Raw genomic sequence first — 16,023 nt, forward strand, 5'->3', positions numbered from 1 at the left:
AATAGGCTCAGATATGGAAGAAAATTAAATATACTATAAAAGTGGCATTGTGAATTACAGACTATATAAACTTTTTAAATAAACAGCATGAGGCAACTGAATGATTATTTGGAGGAAGATAAAACTGAATGCATATCTCATCACACATAAAAATAAACTCCAAATGGATCAGAGATCTAAATGTGAAAAATGAGGTAAATATGTGTGATTTACTGTCTAACCTGAGTGTGGGGCAAGAATTTATAACAATCACTCAATATAGAAATGGAATCTGACTGATAAAATGAACTGCAAAAAAGAAAATTCTGCATGGCGGAAGCACCATAAGCAATAGCAAATAGTAAACACAGAAAAAATATTTTCATTTATAACATGTAAAATGTTTATTATCTGTGATGTATCAAGAGCTATTGAAATTAAGAAAGAAAAGGGTTAAAAAACAGAAAAATGAGCAAAAGGTACACTTTTTTGCAAAAAACTAATTTAGCAATGGCACTTAAGTGTGTGAAAACAAGCTCAACTTCTTTCATAACAAAGTAGGTGCAAATTGAAACTGCACTGAATTGGTATTTCTCACTTATTAGAGTGGCAAAATTTTAGAAGTTTGAAGAGGTACCTTTTAACAAGGCTTTGGGGAAACAGGCTCTCTTACATTGCTAGCAGGAATGAAAAATTGTTCGACCCCTTACTAATCGTTATGTATACATTTACTCTTGATAAATTAGGAATTTCTGTTAGGAATTTTTGTTGAAATTAAATTTCCAAAAGTATAAAACATATACAGAGTGAGAGGTATGCAGAGTGGTATGCAAATGATTTTTGGTGGCATTATTGGTAATTGCAAAATATCAGAAACAACTTCAAATGTTCATACTACATAGGAGATTGGTTAAATAAATTATGATGTATCTACCCAGTGCAGTACTAGCAGATGTAAAAAATAGAAGGAATTTGGATTTTAAATGCAGTGTTTTGGCCATTTATATGATATTTGGGTTTACATCTACCATCTTGCCGTGAGTTGATAGAGAATGGTTCCAGGACATACTATCAAGTGAAAAACGTCAACATGTTAATGTATGTAGTATTTTATCTTTTATCTAAGAAAAGAAAAACAATATATGTGTTTTTTGTTTTTTTTTGCAAAAATAAACTCCAGCAATATACTCCAGAAATTAGTGAATGGGTTAACCAAGAGATAGAAGAAAGACTGACATGTCTCTGGGTATACTATTTGTGTAGTTTTGACTTTTGGAACATAATATATTTTTTGTCTTTATTTTAATTCTAGTTAGTTAACATACAGTGTTATACTAGTTTCAGGTGTACAATATGGTGATTCCACACTTCCATATGTCACCTGTGCTCATCACAATGCACTCCTGAATTTCCACCACCTATTCAACCCATCCTCCCTTTTCCCCCCTCCCTGGTATCCATCAGATTGTTCTCTATAATTAAGTCTGTTTCTTGCTTTGACTCTCTCTCTCTCATTTTCTTCCTTTGCTTGGTTGTTTTGTTTCTTAAATTCCACATATGAGTGAAATCATATGGTATGGAACTTGATATTAAGGTTTAACATATTAAAAAATAAAGTCAACAATGTGGGGTAAATCAATATTGAGTGTATACAGAAACCAAAAAGTGCCTAACAGTAAACAATTGGTAACAGAACCACATAGAAGAAAAAAATTCAAACTAATCCTAGCATTTTGAACACAATGCTTTGGCTATATACCCTTGGTGGGAAACATTGTAAAGACAAAAAAAAATTGCAATAACAATTTTAAAATAGTGTTTTATTTATTGTACTGATATGAGGATAGAAATTCTGAAATGAATTTGTTGTATTGTAGGATTTAAAAATATAAGTAATAAGTAAATAAATATATTGATGCTTTTTGGGGACCCAGTTGCTCACTGTGAGAAAAATGAGGAATAATAAAGAATTAGGAAATTAACAGAAGAATCCTGTGTTACTGGATTGGGATTAAAGGCATAGACACATAGAAGCAAAAATGTCCTAGTAGCAATGAGCATACCTAGATTCCATATCTGGTTTTATAAAACAGTTGACCACTAAAAAGAACACAAGTTCCTTATATGAGAGGAGTGATTGCAGAACTGGGGCATGGAAAGTAAAAGGTGAATCTGGCATCATTCATGCCAGAAAGTAAGTGCTCAAAAACTGATGGTACATATTAAAAGGAGTTCTCATGAAATAATCTAGGACAATTTGAGCATCAAAATAATTAAGTACAGCAATGACTTAAGTTATATTGATTACAACAGAATTCAAAAGTTTTTACCAATATGAATAAATAAATGACAAAGGGTGGGAGGGAAAACTCTTCCTTACAGTATAATGCTAACTAAGAGAGGAAGAAAGAATGATAAAGTAAGAAAAATTATCATTCTATAATCACATAATAATAAATGATTTAGGGAAGAATTATCAATGGATTTTAAATTACTGGGTCAAAGTTTGTTGGAAAGTAATTTCTTAATTTCCAAATATATGGAGATTTTCTAGTTATCTTTTTAAAAATATTTTATTTATTTATTTGACAGAGAGAGATACAGCGAGAGAAGGAACACAGGCAGGGGGAAGGGGAGAGGGAGAAGCAGGCTTCCCGCAGAGCAGGGAGCCCAATGCGGGGCTCGATCCCAGGACCCTGGGATCATGACCTGAGCCGAAGGCAGACGCTTAACGACTGAGCCACCCGGGTGCCCCTAGTTATCTTTTGATAAACATTTCTATCTCATTTGTATTTCAGCCAAAGAATATGTACTTTATGATTCCAACAGTTTGGAATTTAATGAGAATTGATTTATAGCCAAATATATGGTCAATTTGGATAAATATTCTTGTTCAAATGCTGGGAATGTATATTTTTCACTTGTTACTGAGTTCTGCTTTGTTCATTCTTCTCATACAATTATTGAAAAAGGTATGTTTAAAATTTCACACCATGATTGTAGATTTGTCTGTTTTTATAGTTCTGTCCATTTTTGATTTAGTAATGTTGAAGTCATATTATTATACACATACAAGTTCATTATGCTATGTCTTTCAGATGAATTAAATCTTTTATCATTATGAAATAAACTTTTTAAAAAAATTTTTTTGCTGAAAAGTCCTCTATAAATCTGTCAGATTATTAATAAAGCTACACAATTTTTCTGTCAGTTACTGTTCGTGTGGAGTACCTATTTTTATTTCTCACTTTCCTTATGATTTATATATGCCTCTTGTAAACACATAGTTGGATTATTTTTTCAAATCCTGTCTGACAATCTTAGAATATTGAGTTCCATTTTCAATTAGTATAATTACTGATACATTTGGTTTCAATTCTGCCATCTTAGTGCGTTTTTATATTTTCCCACCTGATCTGTGTTGCTTTTTCTATCTTTTATTGCCCCCTATTGGATTTGCTTTTTTATTCTATAATATTCCTCTATAAATTTGGAAGTTAAACATTCCTTTTCTATTAGTGATTGCCTTTGAATGTACAAGTTATACCTTATTCATCAAAGCTTAATATTAAATATCATTTTTATCTTTCTCCTGGATAATGAATAAAGCTTACTTTCAACCTGTTTACTTACATGCTATTTTTTGTGAATTTTAATTCCATAAATATTCTGAACTTCAGAAGACATAATTATTTTTGTTTTATACAGTCAATTTTTATTCATATTTAACCACATATTTACCATTTTCTTTTTTTCCAGTGATTCTTTTTTTAAAAAAAATTTGAGTATCGTTGACACACAATGTTACATTTGTTTCAGGTGTACAACACAATAATTCAACATATATCATTTTCATTGTTCTTGTTTCTTGCACCTCCATTCTTCCATCTGTGACCATTTTCCTTTGTTTTAAGAACATCCTTTAGGATTTCCTTAAGTAGGAGTCTGATTTTGTCTTGTTCTCCTGACTTTTGCTTGCCAGATAGTCTTCATTTCACTTCAGTTCCTGAGATATAATTTTGCTGAGTATATGGTTTTAATTTAGCATTCACTTTTTATCAGCACATCGACACTGTCATTTCAACATCTACTTTTCTTTGTTGCTGTTGAGAAGATATTCATCCATCTTATCATAATTCTATTGAAGATGATTTCTTTATTTTTTTCTCTTTAAAATCAATTTTTTTCTTTTTTTCTGTAATGTTATGAGGCGTCCAAATGTTGATTTCTTCTTATTCATTCTGCTTGAGGTTTGTTGAGTTCTTTCAATGTAAGAATCGGTGTCTTTCTTCAATTCCAAAAGCCACTATTTCTTCAAATATTGCTCTTCTGCCATTCTTTTCTCACCTTGTAAAAGTCGTCTCGTTTTATTTTGTTTTTAAGGTTTATTTAGAGAGATTGAGAGCACATGCATGGGGGGCAGGGACAAAAGGAGAGGGAGAGAGAAACTTAAGCAGACTCCGTGCTGAGAGTGGAGCCTGATGCAGGGCTTGATCTCATGACCCTAGATCATGACCTGAGCTGAAACCAAGAGCTGAACGCTTAACCAAAGGCACCACCCAGGTTTTATGTCTGTTCTTACTCTTTCCTCTCTCTTTTGTATTCTTCTAATTCTCCTTGCTTCATTCATCACTGTTTCTTCTAATCGACCTCCAGTAATGTTTTTAGTTATGTCTAAACTGCCTTTGAGTTCTTGGGTTTTTGTGTTATGCCTAAGCTCCAGATTTTCCAACTGCTTCTCAAATCTTAAATGTCCCTGTTTGTAGTTTGTAGTTTTTTGCTGAAATATTTAAATTCAGCTTATATTTTTCATATACAGAATACAAATAGTTCTTTAAAGTTTATGTCTGGTAATTCCACTACCTTGAGTGTCAGTGAGTTTGTTTGTATTATCTTTTATTATGTTATAGCTGATTCAAGTTGTTTTGTCTTTTCATGTGTCTGTTTATCATTGTACTCTAGCTACTGGAATTAAAAATTATTAAAATAAATAATTTGAAGTGTACAGTGATTTTTTTTGCTTATATCAGAGAAATCAGAAACTTGAAAAATATGAAATCACCTTAATCCAATTTTCAGGCTTCAGATTTTTATTGGTTACACACATAACTTAATCCTGGCCTGAATTTCACGTCAAGAGTGGTTTAAGCCTAGTCCATCCTTATTTCTAGTGTACAGGTCTTTGGCATCCAAAAAATAAGCTCAAGTTGGTCGAACCTTATCATACTCTGTATTTCTGCTTTAGACCTTCTTTGCTTGTGAGAATGTGAAATGAGCTTCGCAACATTCAGTCACATCTTCAGGTTTGCAAATGCATCCTTGGCAAAAGTGACCCAAAAGTCATAGTCATTCTTCCTGGATTTCTGTCTTTTTCTGGATTCTTCACTATCTTATTAGCTTCTCAATGCTAATAGTATTTTTTTCCATACTTTTTTGTTGTCTTTAACACAAACATCATTGCAGATTGCCCATCTGTCATTATTAGAAGCCAATGCCCCTAATACTCTAATTTAATTTAGCTGTATATTTCCTTTGTAAGCACCGTAAGAACTGGCATTTTTTCAGATGAGCTCTTTGGAGTGGAGGAAGTAAAATCCATGAGCCCTTGAATATGTAGGACAAACTGTGTAAATAGATTCACTTTTTTTCTGGGAGAAGTTTTGTTGCTTTTTATCCAAAGGTGTGTGTTGTTTGTGTGTGTTCACCTACAATAGAACAATCTTAAAACTTAAATTTATTTTATCAATAAACCCAGAATCAAAATCTTCAGATGATATCAGTGAAGCCTGTATAGATGTCTTGATCTTGTTCTAAACTTCACCAGAATCTTTTATAAAAACATTACTCTGAGGAGGAATTATTTAATGAGATACTAAATATAAGTTCCAACTGGAAGAGGAGGAAACAAAAGGAAAAAAAAAAAAAGATTGTAAAAGCCCTTACAGTCCAATTGGTTAAGTTTTGTGACTTGAATATTAGCATTTTTAAGGCATTTGTGAATATCTCAATCATAAGCAATAAGATGATCATTTCTCTCCCTTCAACCTCCCCCAAATCTTTAAAAAATGGATTTTTTCTCTTTTTTATATAAGCAGAATCTAAGAAGATATTTAAAAACAGAGGCAAAATAGTATATTTTAGATCAATTAACAGCATAAATTTAGACATGTTTACTTCATGAAGATTCATGTGACACTATTGATTTTTCCACTCAAGAAGATGTGAAATTAGAATAAAAATATTAAGATTAATACTCTGTGATAGATTTATCTTTTGGAAGATTTTAATGCTATATTTAAAAAATTTAGACTACCATATATCTTTGTCTTCAAATCGTTTTAAATATCTCAAAGATTATGTATCTGTGTTGCAGAATTCATTGGCATACTAATGCATAAAATAATTTAGCAGCATAAATAGAAGCTTTACATTTACATATTAACATACATTACATTTCTTTCATTATTGTTAACCTAAATATCAGATATATAGGTTAAGAATAATTCTTAAATAGAATCCCGATTAAACGCAAATGTTACCAGTCGACGTCTGTACGTTGTTCACAGTACATAATCCGAAAGTATTGAGCATAGCCGCTGCAATTCTAATGGCCAAGAAAGTTATTTACCTATTGAAATTGCCCAAACAATAGCAATCTTCATGATGGCCTTAGTCCGCGAATTGAAACGGCTATGCTCAATAGGATTACGTATTGCTACATACCGATCCAGCGAGATAGCGCAGAGGTGCATGATGGACGCTGTAGAAAATAAAACATCCAAAGAAATCCAGACGGGGCACAAATATCTAGGTAGTGGCCAGACATAATCTGAAAAAGAAAAGAGAGAAGACAAGAACACATTATCCAAATTAAACCATCTAGTTTTACATTTTAGTCTACTTTTTTTTTTTCCTCTCATAATCGAAGTTTTTTAAGGAAAGTGAAATTTGGGAAACATGATTTTCCATAGTAATGGTAATGATGACGATGATGATGATAATGCCTTCTGTGTTACATACATTATTTCTTATTGAGATAAAATTTACATAACATTAATCATTTAAAAGTGTACAGTCCTGTGGCATTTAGTACATTCACAATATTATACAACCTTCACTTCTTTCTAGTTTCAAAACATTTCATCATTCCAAAAAGAAACCACTATTCATTAAGCAATCACTCCCCAATCTCCCCTCCCCCAGCCCCTGCAAATCTCTAATCTGTTTTTTGTCTCTATGTATTTAACTAATCAGTATATTTTATGTAAATGGAATCACACAATAGGTGCCTGGCTTCTTTCACTAACATACTGTTTTCGAGGTTCAACCATTTTGTAGTATGTATTAGTACTTTATTCCTTTTTATGGCTAATGCTCTTATTAGTTGAGATTTTTTTTTTATGCTCTTGTAAATAGAATCCTTTTTAAAATTTCCTTTATGGACAGTTCATTGCTAGTATGTAGAACTGTAACTGCTTTTTGTGTGTTAATCTTGTATACTGCAACTTTGCTGCATTCATTTATTAGATCTATTTTGTGTGTGAGGGTTTTTTAGGATTTCCTGTTACAACATCATGTCATCTTTGAATGGAGATAATTTTACTTTTTCTTTTCCAATTTTCCTTTGCCTTTTATTTTCTTTCTTGTTTAAGTGCTCTATATATGATTTCTAGTGCACTGTTGAATGGAAGCAGTAAACACAGCCATCTTGTCTTTTTCTTGATCTGAAAAGAAAATCTTCCATTCTTTCACAATTAAGTAGGATGTTAGCTGTGGGTTTTTCATAAATGCCTTTTATCATGTTGAGGAAGTTTCCTTCTATTTCTAGTTTGTTGGGTGTTTTCATCATAAAAGAGCGATGGATTTCGTCAAATGCTTTTTTTTTTTTGCATCAGTTGAGATGATCATGTGGTTTTCTTACCTTAATTCTATTAATGTGATGCATTACATTGGTTGATTTTTACGTGTTGAACCATCTTTGCATTCCTGTGATAAATCTCATTTGGGCATGGTGTATACTGTGATGTTATATTTAGTTTGCTAGTATTTTGTTGAGGATTTTTGCATCTATATTTATAAGTAATATTGGTCTATACTTGTCTTTTCTTGTAATGTCATTATCTGGCTTTGGTATCTGGATAATGCTGGTCTAATAGAATGAGTTACCAAGTGTTCCCACATCTTCTATTTTGTAGGAGTTTGATAAGAATCAGTGTTCATTCTTTAAATGTTTGGTAAAATTTGTCAGTGAAGCCATGTGGTCCTGGACTTTTCTGTTTTTGTTTTCTTCTATTCTCTATTTTGTTCATCTCCATTTTAATCTTTACCATTTTCTTTCTTTTGATAGTTTGGGTTAAGTTTGTTCTTCTTTTCTAGTTCCTTAAGATCTAGAGTTAGGCTATTGATTTGGGATCTTCCTTCTTTTTAAAGGTAGGCATTTACAGCTATAAATTTCTGTCAGAGCACTGCATTTGCTGTACCCCATAAGTTTTGATAAGTTTTCATTTCATTCTTCTCAAAATATTTTCTAATTTCATTTGTAATTTCTTCTTTGATCTATTGGTTGTTTAATAGTGACTGTGGTGTTTAATTTCCACATATTTATGAATTTATCAGTTTTCTTCTGTTATTGATTTCTAGTTTCATTTCATTTTGGAGAAGATCCTTTGAATGCTAATACTTAAAAATTTTAATGCTTGTTTTGAATATGATCTATCCCAGAGAATGTTCCATGTGCACTTCAGAAAAATATTTTTTCTGCTGTTGTTGGATGGGGTGTTCTATATATGTTTGATGGGATTAGTTAATTCATAGTATTGTTCAAGTCCTCTATTTTCTTATTTATCCTGTTTAGTTGCTCTATTCATTATTGAAAATAGGATATTCATGTCTCCAAGTATTATTTTAGATCTTTTTTTCCATTTTTGTCAGTTTTGCTTCCTATATTTTTGGTATCTGTTGTTGGATGCATATTTAGTTGAAATTATTATACCTTCTTGATGCTTTGACACTTTCATCAATATATAATGTCCTTCTTTGTCTCTCATAACAATTTTTGTCTTAAGTTCTATTTTGTCTGACACTAATGTAGCCACCTCAGCTTTTATTGGTTACTATTTGCATAGAATATCTTTTCCATCCTTTTACTTTAACCTATTTGTGACTTTGAATCTAAAATGAGTGTCTTATTGACAGCATATACAGGAAGGTTCTTTTTTAACTCATTCTGACATCATGTATTTTTAACAATCCTGTTAATCTTTGCCTTATATCTGGACAGTTTAGTCCATGTACATTTAAAATAATTACAGCTACCAGAAGAATTTATTTCTACATTTGTTATTTGTTTTTATACGATACATATCATTTCCTCATAAATTTTTCTGTTATTCACTTTATTTGTGATTAATTGATTTTCATAGGGTAACTTTTGATTTTTTTCTTGTTTCCTTTTCTGTATATTATTTTAATTTTTTTCTTAACTTGGGAATTAAAATGATAACCTTAACATTATAACAACCAAGGTTTAATTAATACTAATTTTGTTTCAGTAGTATACAAATTTTTGCTCTGTTATATCTCTTTCTGTCTTTGTTATTGTCACAAATTACATCTTTACACATTGTGTGGCCATTAACATAAATTTGTAAGTATTTCTTTATGTATTTGCCTTTTATAGAAGATAGTAAACAAAAAAAGAAATAATCCCAAAGCTAGAAAAGAAACAAAAAGGTAAGTAATCTCATTAAGTTAACATGTCTGAAAAGATGAAGGACCATAGAAAAGTTTAAAAGTTCCCATGATTCATTTCATAAAATAATATAGTGTCAATTTCAAAATCTATAAAACACTGAAAGAATGAGACTAGAGACAAATAACATTCATTGATATAGATTCAAAGTTACAAACAAAATATTAAGAAATAGAATTCAGCAAAGTGTCAAAGGAATAATACCATGTAAAAACAAAAACTATTTCAGGGATGCAAGGGTAATTCAATATCATAAAAATCTGCCAATATAATACCTTATATTAACATTTGTAAAGATATTTTATGACCTTTTAATAGATATTGAAGAATAGTTTGATAAAATACAGAAGCTATTCCTAATTAAAATTTTAATTATATAGTGATGAAAGGAATCCCCTTAAATTTTATAATTTACCAAAAACCAATAACAAATATTATAAACAATAATGAAATAAGTACATTTCCATTACATTAAATTCAGAAATTGGACAGGACAGAAATTTACAGTCTTCAAAGCAGCTACCATAATCATGCTCAATGAAGGAAGGGTGGAAACTCTTGAAATAAACAGAAAGAGGACATCTCAAATAAGTAGAATTTATAAAAAGAACCAAATGGAGAATTTAGAGTTGAAAAAATATATAATATCTGAAAGAAGAAAATCACTGTATGGTCTTAATAAAAAATGGAGATGACAGATGAAGAGCCATTAAAACTGAATGTAGATTAATAAAAATTATCCAAACTGAAGAAGAGTGAGAAAAAAATTGAAAATAAATGAATATAATAGGGACCTATGGAACAATATGTAGATGTGTAACATTTGAGCCATTGGAATCTGAGGAGGGGAAAAAATTGATACAGAAAAAATATTTGAAGAAATAATGGTCTAAAACATCCCATATTTGATGAAAAACAAATTTACAGATTTAAGAAGTTCTGCAAAACCCAAATGGTTAAACTCAAAGATAATCATGCTTCAAAGATAAAGGAAACCATCTTGAAGTAGCTGAGAAAAATGACTTTTTAGGTATAAGGAGCAATGGCTTGAACAACTTCAAATTTTTCATCAGATATCATGGAGGCCAAAAGGCAGTATAATCATAATCCAGAATTCTACATCCAGTGAAAATATCTTCAAAAAAAATGACTGTGAAATAAAGAAATTTTCATATGAGGGGAAACAATGAACTGATTGACAGGAGACTTGCTCTAAAAAATGCTAAAAGATGTTCTTCAGAAAGAAAGAAATTATACTACAAGAAAACTTGTAAACTTCAAGAATGAATGAATGAAGAAGAACAGAATTGGTAAATAATTTGGGAAACATTATTTTTCTTATCTTAGGTCTTTAAAATACATGTGACTATTAAAAATTGTAACGTTGTCTGAGAAGTTTCTCCATGTGTATAGATTTACCCCCATATTACAATTAAAACAAAAAGGAGGAAAGGAACCTATATGGTTATAAGGTTTTTATATTCACTTGAAGTGATAAAATAGTAACTGTAAGGAAATTGTGAAACTTTAGGTATGTATATTTTAATCTAGAGAGCAATCACTAAAAAAAAAAACTGTATGAAGAAATATAGTAAAAAATCCAGTAGATCAATAAAAATTGAATACTAAAATAAAATGCATAAACCCCAAAGTAAATCAGAAATAAGAAAAAAAAGGAATAAAAAGAGATAAATAGAAAACAATAAAATAGTAAGCATAATTCCGAACTAAACAATACTTGCACTAAATGGAAATGGTGTAAGTATAAATTGTATCAATTTAAAGAGACAGCCATGCTGGATTTAAAAGAACAAAAATAAATATTACCCAGTTATATGCTGTCTATAAGGAACCCTACAAGTTTGAATATGATGATATAGGTAAACATATAGTAAAAGGACAGAAAAGGACACACAATGCAAACACTAATCAAAGGACTACTGGAGTTGTTATGTTAATATCAAAGTAAATTTCAGATCAAATAATATTACTAGGAATAACATAGACCATGTTACAATGATAAAGTTGTCAACTTATCAAGGCTATATAACAATCCTAAACATTTATGTACATAATAACAGAATTTCAAATTTCATGAAGCAAAAAAATTTCATGAAGCAAAAGAAAAGAAGAAATCAAAAGTACAATCACAATTATACTTCGAGATTTCAACATCCTTTCCTCAGTAACTGATAAAAGTAGGCAGAAAATTGCCAGCGATAAAAAAACTGAATAGCATTAACAATGAACTTGACTAAATTGACATTTATAAAACACTATCCAACAATAGAAGAATACACGTTTTTCAAGAGCCCATAAAAAATAGACCAGAAAAGCCCATATGCTGGGTCATAAAATAATTCTTAAGAAATTAAAATGATTGATATAATGCAATGTCTATTCTCTGACCTTAACAGAATTAACCTAAAAACCAGTAACAAAAAGATATCTTGAAAAAGTCCAAGTATTTGAAAATTAAACAACACAGTTCTACATAATTCATGTTTCAAAGAAGAAGACTCAGATTCATTTAAGAAATAATTTGAACTAAATAAAAATTAAAATAAAACATCAAAACTTGTGTGTTGGTGCTAAGGCAGTGCTCAGAGGGAAATTTCTAACATTGTTTATTTTAGAAAAGAAGAAAATCTCAAAACCATGATCTAAATTTCCATATTAAAGTCTTAGACAAAGAAGGGCAAATTAAAATGAAAGTATCAGAAGAAAGGCAGTCATAAATATAGAAGCAGAAATCATTGAAACTGAAGAAGGACAATAATAGAAAAAAATTCAATGAAATGAAACGGTTTTTTTTTTTTTTAAAAAAGATCAATAACACTGCTAAACTCCTAGGCAGATTGAGGGAGAAATAAAATTAGAAGGCACAAATTACCAATATTAGTGATGAAAGAGGGACTATCTCTACAGACTCCACAGGCAATTATAAGGGAATGTTATAAATGGTAGTTTGTCCATAAATTTGCATGGACATTTGGGTCCTTAGACATAAAACCACAAATTTCTGAACCATTCACTGAATTCAGGATTCCAGGGGAGAGTCTGTGCTGCTGAGTGAAAAATAAGATACAAATACATTGAATCTTCAACCCAGAGTTAGCCTTTTCCTTGGGCTAAGATTGGCCCACTTGCCACTGACTAAAGAGTGCCAAAGCCAGGGATGGTTGACTGGAAACTTAACCTAGATTTGACTGCATAGCAAATAAACCCTTTTTAGGACTCCAGGGTCTTTTGAGATGGCATCCCAGGCTGTCACTCAAGTTGGTATTATTAACAGAACGAATTGTCTCCCAGCAAAGTCTCCTATAGGTATTTCCCATATACGGGTCCATAGTGAAATTTTTAGCAATCTACCGTGAAAATTGGGAAATTAAGTATAACAGTACATTTTAAAAATAAAGCTGTATTTATTCCATTTAAATGACTTATTTTTATTCTGAGATTATATCCTCCCTCTAGAATTCAGAAGCAGAAGAGTCCAGCCCATAGGATTGGCTGGATTTTGCTTTACCATTTTATTCCTGCCTGTGTATTTTTGAAAACGCAACTCTGCTTTTGATATTTCCTATCACTTTGCCTTTGACAGAGTTCCCTGGATATGACTGGATACTGCATCTAACATCAATTATATCTTATAAATGCTTTTGGGAACATGCCACTAACTTTCTCCCTTGGAATCACACCCACCTCCTTGTAACTTGATTTTTCTCTGATAATTAGACTCTGTTTCCACCCACTTGAACTTGATTTAGAATTATTGGATATTCTCTGTACTACTGTTCCAAAATCTTTTGCTTCTGACATTGAGGCATTTTTAAAATTTACTGTTAACTTGACCTTGATCTTACAGATCGATTTGACCTTGACCCTGAACTTACAGAGCCACTCCCAGAGCTACTGCCTTTTCCAAGCCAAGGTGATGACACCCAGTGCCCTCTCCTCTACTAAATACATATGTCAGAGTTCCTTTTTAGTCATCCAACGCAGCATCTGTATTTCTGTGACACGCAGATTTCATGGTTCTTCAGTGAGGCGGTGATGTTTCTCCTATGTGTCTCGATGAAGTGGGCGGGGAGATGGGACATCCTACATATGCAACCAGCCAGCCCCCTAACTATAAAATAGGGATTTCCTGGCAGCACTATGCAGGATGTTCAACCTCCCCGCCCATGTGAAGGTTAACTGCTGCACCACGAAGTTCCGCTTTCTGCCAAGGGGCTTGCTGTTGATTGATGCTTCTGTGTGTGAACATGAAGGCCTCTTCCAACCTGATCTTCTGTTCCTGGTGAACTGGTTGTGATTATTAATAGCCTAAATGATCTAGAAGCCTGGTAACTAATAACCCACCTCTTATTCAAACTTAAGCTCCATATTCTAACAATATAATTTTCCATCGACTAAAATAAAAAGAGAAAATTCTCCTGACACCTGAAAGGTTTGATATGATGTAGAATATCTTTTGAAAACACTCTGGATTTGTTCCCCGGAGATAGTCCCACAGTCTATATACCCTGGAGTTTTCCATATAATTTACGATTGAGTTCCTTTCAAGCTGACTTTAAGTCTCTTCCTATGGGCAAATGGTAAAAAAAAAAAAAAAAAAAAAATCTGGTGATATTTTCTTCAGTGGAAGACAACAATTTTATGGATCTTGGGTGGTGGGAAAGAGAGAAGGACATGGAAGAAATCATGAATATTTTCCTGGTGGTCTTTGCTTAACCAAGTATACCTTAATGAGGATTTGTGCTACATGACTCCACCCTCTAGTCATCTGATTTCTTGGAGAACATTATTATTTGAAAGAGAAAGGAATTTAAACAGCATTTCACCCAAGCCACTTAGAAAATTTCATGCTTAATTTGAACATTTGAAATTTAATTTATTTTTTTTTAAAGATTTTATTTATTTATTTGAGAGAGAGCGTGAGAGAGATCACAAGCAGGGGGTAGGGGTAGAGGGAGAAGCAGACTCCCTGCTGAGCTGGGAGCCGGATGCGGGACTTGATCCCAGGACCCTGGGATCGTGACCTGAGCCGGAGGCAGATGCTTAACTGACTGAGCCACCCAGGCGCCCTAAAGTTTAATTTCAGTAGGAATCAAATAAACACAACAAACTCATATATATGTGTGTCCTTTCACACACAGCTTTTCTTTACACAAAGTTCTTGATTAGGTTGAGGAAGTTACTTTCTATTTTAGTTGTTTTTTTTTTTTTTTATCACAAAAGGGGTTTGGATTTTGTCAAATGCTTTTTTGTGTCTATTGAGGTAATCAGGTAGTTTTTTTCCTTTATTCGATTAATAAGGGGTATTACATTGATTGAGTTTCATATGTTGAACCAACTTTGCTTTTCTGGGATAATATCCATTTTCTTAGTGTTCAGCCGTTTTTATAGATTGCTAGATTCAGTTTACTAGTGTTTTGTTAAGGATGTTTGTATCTATATTCATAAGAGATGTGGATCTATAGTTTTTTTTTATTTTTCTTGTGATGTCTTTGTCTGGTTTTGGCGTCAAGATAATACCAGAATTCCCCTCTCTTTTATTTTTGCAAGACTTTTTTTTTTTTTTTAAGATTTTATTTATCTATTTAAGAGAGAGAGAGAGAGAGACAGCGAGAGAGGGAACACAAGCAGAGGGAGTGGGAGAGGGAGAAGCAGGCTTCCCGCCGAGCAGGGAGCCCGATACGGGGCTCAATCCCAGGACCATGGGCTCATGACCTGAGCCAAAGGCAGACACTTAACAACTGAGCCACGCAGGTGCCCCTTTGCAAGACTTTTTGAAGGATTGGTATTAATTCTTCTACGGAACTGCCAGATAATTCAAATCATGACAATTCTCTGGAAATGAAGGTCTGAAGGAGCTCTAACACTGTTCTGTTCCCCTCTGGCAGCTGTTAGCCAGCTGGTTTGCACCCTCGTTGGAGGCTGTTGGTTTTTAAGGTTACCTGGAAGCCTCAGAGGGGAAATGAGACTGGAGCAAGTTAAAATGCCACAGGGATTGCTGCTCTTACCAAGTTTCAGTCACTTTTCTTGCATAAACACTCCCCAATTGCTGTAAGCCTTCAGTTAATCTCCAGAGTCCTGAATTAGTTGAATCTGACAATTTTTCTCATTTTTCCTGTCGCTTTAACAAAGAGAAGATTTTGGAAGTCCCTAGTCCACCATTTTTGCTGATGTCCGCAATCCAATTTTTGTGTAAAAAAATACAATTTCAAATTTTATAACATCAGAGAGTTTAGAAACTGTAGGAAATCTTTCATGCTGAGACCATATTA

The 16,023-nt window shown here is 32.3% G+C and overlaps 1 protein-coding gene across 1 annotated transcript in view; it reads right to left on the reverse strand.

Moving 5' to 3' along the window:
* Nucleotides 1-16,023, reverse strand: part of HTR2C (5-hydroxytryptamine receptor 2C) — a 285,831-nt gene that overhangs the window by 65,034 nt on the left and 204,774 nt on the right. Inside the window, exon 5 of the mRNA XM_032392744.1 lies at nucleotides 6,608-6,808. Within this exon, the coding sequence (XP_032248635.1) occupies nucleotides 6,608-6,808 (201 nt within the window). The remainder of the gene's footprint in view (nucleotides 1-6,607; nucleotides 6,809-16,023) is intronic.

The sequence above is a fragment of the Phoca vitulina genome, unplaced genomic scaffold (genome assembly GCF_004348235.1).
Source record: "Phoca vitulina isolate PV1807 unplaced genomic scaffold, GSC_HSeal_1.0 scaffold69, whole genome shotgun sequence".
Taxonomy (NCBI): domain Eukaryota; kingdom Metazoa; phylum Chordata; class Mammalia; order Carnivora; family Phocidae; genus Phoca; species Phoca vitulina.